Consider the following 8482-nt stretch of genomic DNA (forward strand, 5'->3'; position numbering starts at 1 on the left):
GATTGTTCGTGCACTTATTTGAGCCTAGAATATTTAGGATTTGTGCTTGAAAAATATTTGTTTTGTTTAATTCCGCATTAGGATAAAGCCAAAATGGTAAAAGTTTGAAAACACCTATTCACCCCCACCCCCTTAGTCGTCATCTCGGTCCATTCACCAGCCTCTGTTAACTTTCAATAGATCGTGTAACACACTCCTTGTGTAACTAGATGATGCCCCGCACTTTGTTGCGGAAAACATGATAAACAGATGTATAAATAGGTGTTGAAAAACAAAAAGTATTGCTAAAAAAATATTAAGATTGCTCTCGTTTTATATTTTAAGTATAATAAGTCATATGAAGCATTGACAAAAGATGTGTAAAAAAGTGTAACATGATCTACATATATTTGCTGTGAAGTATATACCGCTTATCCTATAAATTTTTTAGTGAAGCAATGTGTAGATTAGTGTACACATTATAACTTATGACCACATGCATGACTTGATGATGTGGCATGGTTGCATGAGGAAAAATAAATACTTATGACTAAATGCATGATTTGATGATGTGTCATGGTTGCATAAGAAGGAAAAATAGGTAGTGGGTTGCAACTATTTAAGAATAGAAGATAACAATGAACTGAACAATAGTTGCCAAATCAATGAGCTCTGAAATCATGACATCCTGCCAAGAATCGCTAAGGTCATGCACCCAGTTGGCACACACCACTAATGTAGTAACAGTGGACTTGAACTATAGTACCAAGTCAATGAGCTCGTGAATCATGTCATCCTGCCAAGAATGGTGGGGTTTGTGATGGGGTCCAAGACTGAGTTTGTGTGTCTCGACTCCCCTATACCACTCTTAGGTTTGGCAGCACATGGCATGGATGAAATCCGTAGAAACTTGACCGAAGGAGGGAGTAGCTGGGGAAGAGAAACGAAATCATAGGGAATGAATGGGCACAAAATCTGTTCTCGCTTTATCTCACCTCTTTTCTCAACCCCACCTATCACCGCGCCTCTCCTTCAGATCCCATGAGACAGTCCACACGCGACCGCTCGAGAGCGCAAGATCGTGTGCGCACGCTAGCTCCCTGTACCGTTTTGGGTTAAGGCATGTATCCTGGATATTTAGTGTGTTGATATAGATCTTGAGTTCTAAAATCTTAACTTTTTTTTTCCAGTTGGGTTATATATATATATATATATATATATATATATATATATATATATATATATATATATATATATATATATATATATATATATATATATAAAAAAATAAAGCGGCTATTGCTTTCGCGAAAACCCACCGCAGTATTTTTATAAAAAAACTCTGTAATTTTTGTTATTCAACTCCGCTCCATCATTTATCTCGCAACGTAAAAGGAAAACGACTGCTGCAAAAATTATACCCGACGCACGCTCCTCCATTGATCCTGACCACCCGGCCTCGTGCCCACACCACCGCCACACCATTCGCCGCCGCGCCGAGCTCAACGCCACCGCCGCGATTCAACCCACCCGCTCGCGCCGACTCTCCCGCTCACGCCTGCAGGCGCTCGAGCGCATCGCGCCGATCTCGTCCACCCCGGCTCGTGCCGAGCCGCGCCACACTTCCACCACCACGTGTCGATCTCAACCCACCCACTTCCACGGCCGTACTCGCCCGCTTGCTCCCCTTTTCGCGCCGAGCACAGCTCGGATCAAATCAACGCGACGGCCAGTGATCGGGGATGATGCGCCTACTGATGCGTAACGAGCGCGCGCAGGAGCGAAGTACTTGCAGGTGGAGGCGGGCCTTCATGGTTCACACGGGGAACTTCGAGGTTATGGCGCGGCAACGGCGACTCCTTATGGCCAGATATAGGTGCCTAACCCTTGCTCCGCTCATCGTATCCCCTCCTCCGGCAGGAACTCATCATCTGGTGAGATCCCCTCCCCATGCCTCCAACCGTGTGCCAAGCACCGGCAAGAAATTCTGTTTTGTGGGGTTTTGTTTGGTGATGAATGGATGTATTGAATGTAAGATTGTATTGTTGTAGAGACAGAGAATGGAACACCACCTTCAGTTTGTCATCTGATCATACATTCTCTACCCCATGAGTGAAATAAGATAACAGTCCATTGATCAATTTACGTAGCATCTTTGTTTTGATTTGCTTGTCCCGCTCAATTTCTCATCATGGTGGAATTAACAATGGATGGGTTGATTTCTCAACAAAATATGATAGGACTGACTACATTAGTTAGTTAGCTTATTATTTTAATAAATTAAAATGATTATAAAAAGATTAAAAACGTGTGGTATTTTTTTTCTTCCGTTCCAATGCACGGGCCCTTTTGCTAGTCTCTCTAATAATAAAGAGGCTATCGCTTCCGTCGGAAAACCCACCGAGGTGATTTTACAAAAAAGCCCTTACTGTTTATGACATTAAACTCGTAGTATATATTAAATATTTTTTTAAATACTCATATATTTTAAACCGTAACTCCAAATTTAACATATTATACATGGAATTTGATTAAAAAATATGTAGAATTTAAATATGATATTATTTTATCTGTTAAACGTTTAATAAAAATACTATCTAGGGTGCAATCTTAATAAATAAGTCATTATTCGTCTTTCTTTCATACCGGTACTCATCCGGGTTGGGAATGAACACGTCAACAAAGTCAGGATTACAGATGAAACTGAAGGTCACTTGACTGATTCTTTGTACGTATTAAATCTACATGCAAGCCGTGTTAAAATAGAAGACTTGTGAAATTTTGAACTGCATTTTTGTAGGATAAGACCATCTTTATTTGTATCATAACTATAAATTCTCAAATTATAGACATTTTTTATAAATTAAGAGCGTGTGCCGTGTGGTATTTCTTTCTCCCGTTGCAACGCATGGTCCCTTTTGCTAGTTAATTTTAATAATAAAGAGGCTATTGCTTTCGTCGGAAAACCCATCACGTTATTTTTATAAAAAAATCCTGTAATTTTTGTTATTCAACACGCGTTCCATCATTATTTTAATAAATCAAAATGATTATAAAAAGATTAAAAGCGTGTGGTTTTTTTTTCTCCCGTTGCAACGCACAGGTCCTTTTCTAGTCTAAACTAACTGCAAATAGTCAGGCAGTCCCACAAGTTCATACTACTAACGACGACGCACCAATCCATCCATCCCAGCACAGCACAATTCACATGCTGAAGATCCTTCGCCGCGGCCTAGAACTAGAAGTCCATCTGCAGCCACTTCTTGTAGTAGACGCAAGTGGCTGGCGAGATGACCCCATCCGGCGAGCACTCGTCGATCCTGGGACAAACCCCGCATGGAATCCCATCTATGATGCCGCCCTGCGGCGCGCCACCCCGCCGGAAGCACATCCTCCCGGCCCTGACCGCTCTGAACTGTCCATCCCCGCCGGTGCTCATGCACTCCTCGAGCACCCTGTCGAGCGCCATGGTCTGCAGGATGTCCCTGATCTGGTCGATAGAGTACCCTGCCCTGGGGTCTTCCCTCTCGACGCCCTTGTGGACCATGTCAGGGGTGGCAGCGCCGAGCCTGTCAATCTGGTCGAGGCACCTGCGGCGCACGGCGGCCACGGTGTCGGTATCGAGCTGGCCGTTGTGGTACCAGGTTCCGCCGGTGATCTCGGGAGAGGGCTCCATGCTGTGTTGGCCCAGACCCGACGCCGAGTACTTTCCAACGACAGCAGCGACCGACGACGAACGACGACGAAGCGAAGCGATCGATCACCCGCAATGTACAGCTAGCCAAACTAGCAATCCATCCTTTGACCTGTGTACGTTGCCTGATGGATGTGGTACACACGTACGAAACAGCTGATGGATCCTTGCCTTGATCGATTCAAGCAACCACGAACACACACGTACGCGAGGACGCAGCTTATTGCCAAAGGCTCATATCGAGCCTTGTTTCTTGTCTTTATTGCTTTTGATTCTCACTGTACAATAACAGTTACGGGTACACCAAGATATATACTAGCTATCTTCTGCATAACCAAGAATCCTACTCGCAATGATTATCAAGCCAACACGGACTCGGTACACGTCGCATGATTAGGACACGAACGATACGTATTCGTGTTTAACTCCAACAATCACCCCCCTAAACACGACATCGTTACGTCACAGCTCCGACGTCGATCCTTCTTCGCATCTTGAAGAACTTCTCCCGATCCAAAGCCTTGGTCAGGATGTCCGTCAACTGATCATCGGTGAGATTGTAGTTGACCTTCGCCTTCTCTTCTTCCACGCAGCCCTTCATGTAGTGATACATCGTATCAATGTGCTTGCTCCTGTCACGCCGCACTGAATCCTCGCGTAGAAAAAACATAGACTCACTGTCAACTTTGAGCACCACTTGTTCCGGATCTCGATCCATGAGATCACCGTGTAGCCTTAGCCACACATCTTGACACTCTGCTTCACTTGAAGTCGATGTCATCACTTTCTGCTTTCGTGATAGCCAGCTTACTACGCTTCCACCAAGGAAATACGCCACGTCCGAGGTACTCTTACGGTCGTCAACAATTCCTTCCTTGTCACTATCACTATAGCCGAGTAGTTTCACCATCTCCTTCTTGCTCAACTCAAGACGAGGTTCCATCGAAGCATCAATTGGATTGCAATCTCTCATGCCACAGTTTTCAAGTACCTTTCTTGTGTATGCCTCCTCGCATAGTGTGACCCCTTCCGACTTTTGATGTACCTCTGGCCCGAGGTAGCAACTCAAAAGACCTAGATCATTCATCTTGAAAAGCTCCTTCATTTGTACCTTGAACTTTGCAATCACCTCTTCATATGCTCCAGTTATCAATAGATCGTCGTCGTAGATGCCAACTAGTAGACGATCCCTTCCTTCACCTCTCTTGTACATTGCATGCCCGAATGGGGCTTTCTCAAATCCAAGAGAAATCATAGCCCGATCAAGTTTGATGTTGCACGCCCGAAGGGCTTGCGCCGCCATACAAGACTTTGTGTAGCTTCAATACCTCGTGTCCTTCTTCCTCTTTGATGAAACTCGATGGTTGATTCACATACACATCTCCTTCGCTCAAAACCATGGATTTTACATCCATGTGATGTATCTTCCATGATTCTTGAGCCGCAAGAGCGATGAGTAATCTCACCGATTCCATCTCCGCAACAGAACAAACACTTCTTCGAAATCCACACCGCCTCTTGTATGTACTCTTTGGCCACTAGCTTCGCCTTGTGCTTCACACAATTCCCTTCAGCTTCTTTCTTGATCGTAAATTCCCACTTGAGATCCATGGTTTTTTCATTGTTGGGAAGATCCACAAGCTCCCATGCATTGTTGTCGTGGATCGACCCCAACTCTTCTTTCATAGCATGACGCCAACACTCCTTCGTATTTGCGTCTTCAAAATCTGCCGGTTTCGCGGCAATTGCTAGACACCTTCGCCCACTTCCTTTGATCTTTACCGGGTCAATCGTCCGAAGAGTATCCTCCGGATATGGATGAAACACCGGCTGTAGCTTTATGGATACAGGTGGTGGTGTCCTTTCCTCCATTACTGTCGGAGGCGACAGAAAAATTTCTGCTACGCACGTTTCATTTGGTGATGCAAAAATTCCAACCCGAGTTGAGCTTCCTGACTTTTCACTTGAACTAGGCACCAATACAGATTGACCTCCTTCACCTTCTCGGCCACGCTCGACAACCTTCACGCCCGAGTTGCAGGCTAGTGGAACTTCTCTTGATGAGCGAAGCCCATCCGTTCCACCACTTAAAGATCCTCCACGTAGGCCACCACCAGCTCCGTCCCGAACTGGATAGCTGTTGCTATTCTTCGGCCTTTCTAGTCCAACGGTAACACTGCCTCCGTAACTTTCGATCGAGCGCCGAGAACTCGCTTTATCGAACAAGCTCCGCCACCACCTAGCTTGCATGTTCTGCTCACACACATCGCATGTACGCTTTGCCTCTTCGTGGACTTTCGACATCACGCCTTCGCTCATTACTAGACAACGTAACATGGCGGTGCACACGTGCTTACTTTTGCATCAAACATACTTTGATTCGTGGTCTTCGGCGCCACGACGCGAAGTGGCATTCGTGTCCGTAGCATCGACACAAATTTCAGACTTATGCATCGCATCGCAGCTTCGACACGAATTTTGTTATCACCCTCATGTTTGTAACAAGGCCGCTTCTCCACGGCTGAGCGCATGCAATGAGCGCTTCCTTCGCTCCAAAGAATATAGCACTTACACCCGTAGCATTGATGTAAGTTTCGAATCACCACCCGCATCCGTAGCATCGATACGGGTTTCCAACCATGATCTTGAGAGCAAACTTTTCTTTCACGTAGTGCGGCAATTTCTTTAGCCGACCCTTGAAGAACTGGATCCTCCTCGCTCCACGAGTTCACATCAACATCATGTCACCTTCATCTCCTTGCCGGGCCATGAGCGCCTTCTCCTTTGGGGATTCTTGCACTCCGACTTGAAGTGCCCCATGATGCCACAATTATGACACTTGATCTTGCGCTTGTCGAACTTCTTCTTCTTCTTCGAGCGCCTATCGCGGGCCCTTCTCGACTTTGTTCGCTTGGCACACGATCTTGGCGAGCGAATGCTAGAGCCCTCACCTTCTCTCCTTGAGTCCAGCGCCTGCCACTGAGCCCGCGTGAGCATGACATGCTCATCGTTCATCCCGTCCCCGAGACTGTACCGCATACGCTCGTCATGAGCCTTGTAGCGTCCGACGAGATCATCAATGGACAGTGTCGCGAGATCGACGCGTTGCTCGATCGCCATGACAATTTGCAGGTACCGGGGAGGAGCCGCGCGCAAGAACCGACGAACAACCGAGGCCTCCGTGAGGTTTTCTCCAAGTGCGCGGATTCGATTGACGAGAGTAGCAACCCGTGAAGCGAACTCGTCCACAGACTCATTGTCGCCCATGACCAAAGTCTCATAGTTCCTTAAGAGAGTTTGAAGATTGGCTTGCTTGACGCGGTTGTGTCCCTCGAACATGAGCTCCAACGTATCCCACACCTCCTTCGCCGTTTCTTTGACGATCACGTGTTGAAGGACATCCATCGGCATCACCGAATAAATCGCCGACGCCGCCTGCCGATCCTTCCGATGCTCAGCTCCCTCCTTCTTGAAAGCGTCGCCTCCTGGATCGACCGCATCCCACAACACGTTGGCGCGGAGACCACACTCCATCAAGGCCTTCCAGACCCCGAAGTTCTCGCAATCAAATTGTGGGTACGACCGAACTCGCCGGAGCAGCAAATACTTTAGCCGCACCGGAGTACGCCGCCAGCTGCTTGTCCGTGTCGTCCTTCGACATGATCTTCCGTTACTAGAAGATCAACCTTGCTCTAGATACCAATTGTTGGCCCAGACCCGACGCCGAGTACTTTCCGACGACGGCAGCGACCGACGACGAACGACGACGAAGCGAAGCGATCGATCACCCGCAATGTACAGCTAGCCAAACTAGCAATCCATCCTTTGACCTGTGTACGTTGCCTGATGGATGTGGTACACACGTACGAAACAGCTGATGGATCCTTGCCTTGATCGATTCAAGCAGCCACGAACACACACGTACGCGAGGACGCAGGCTTATTGCCAAAGGCTCATATCGAGCCTTGTTTCTTGTCTTTATTGCTTTTGATTCTCACGGTACAATAACAGGTTACAGGGGTACACCAGTATATATACTAGCTATCTTACAGACAACCAGCAATCCTACTCGGCAATGATTATCAAGCCAACACGGACTCGGGTACACGTGCATGATTAGGACACGGACGTATACGTATTCGTGTTTAACTCCAACATGCTGAAGTCCATGAAGACCTTAAGCTTCTTCCCGAGGTGGCGGACATCCGTGACCTCCTTGAGGATGCCCCGCTGGACGAGGGCGCGGGTGAGCTTGGTGAGCGTTGGGGCGGTCAGCTTCAACGCGTAGCGGAGGTCCTGGCTCGACATGCCCTTGTTGCCCGCCGCGAAGACGCGCACGTACACCTCCCGCTCTGGCCCCTTGAGGTTGTTGAGGATTGCGGCAGGGGGCTGAACCTCCGGGGCGGAGGCGGGGGCGTCGGTGGATTTGGGAGCCGGAGATATGACGGGCTTGACGTCCGGTTGGGCCGGCATGCCCGAGGACGGTTCCAGCGGGCGCTTGCGTGGCGGCATGGCGGGGGCGACGAGGAGTGGGCGGCGCCGGCAGTTGGGTTTGGAGGAGATCGCGGGGGTTTGCCTGGGTGGGTTTTGTGATCCCACGGTTCCTTTACTTAATCTGGGCCGTCAAGCTTAAAGGACTAGTCGAGACAACTTGCGGGCCAGGCAACCGAGAAAAGTTTTTGAGCTTCCGAAAAGAGCGTTTCCCAAATTTCGTATGGTAAATGTGCAGAAAGATCCGCCGTCTCACCAACCGTCGTGGGTGCAGCTATTCAGCGCTCGACGTTGTTTTTACTATTGTAACATGGGTAT

The 8482-nt window shown here is 47.8% G+C and overlaps 1 protein-coding gene across 1 annotated transcript; it reads right to left on the minus strand.

Annotated features, from left to right (window-relative positions):
- Positions 1-3217: 3217 nt before the first annotated feature.
- On the minus strand, positions 3218-8185 carry LOC123413432 (DNA-directed RNA polymerase III subunit RPC6-like). Its single transcript, XM_045106367.1, has 2 exons — positions 7830-8185; positions 3218-3656 (listed from the first exon to the last, which is right to left on the minus strand). The coding sequence occupies exons 1-2, from the start codon at positions 8183-8185 to the stop codon at positions 3218-3220; spliced, it is 795 nt and encodes a 264-aa protein (XP_044962302.1).
- Positions 8186-8482: the final 297 nt, after the last annotated feature.

This window comes from Hordeum vulgare, chromosome 7H (genome assembly GCF_904849725.1).
Source record: "Hordeum vulgare subsp. vulgare chromosome 7H, MorexV3_pseudomolecules_assembly, whole genome shotgun sequence".
NCBI lineage: Eukaryota > Viridiplantae > Streptophyta > Magnoliopsida > Poales > Poaceae > Hordeum > Hordeum vulgare.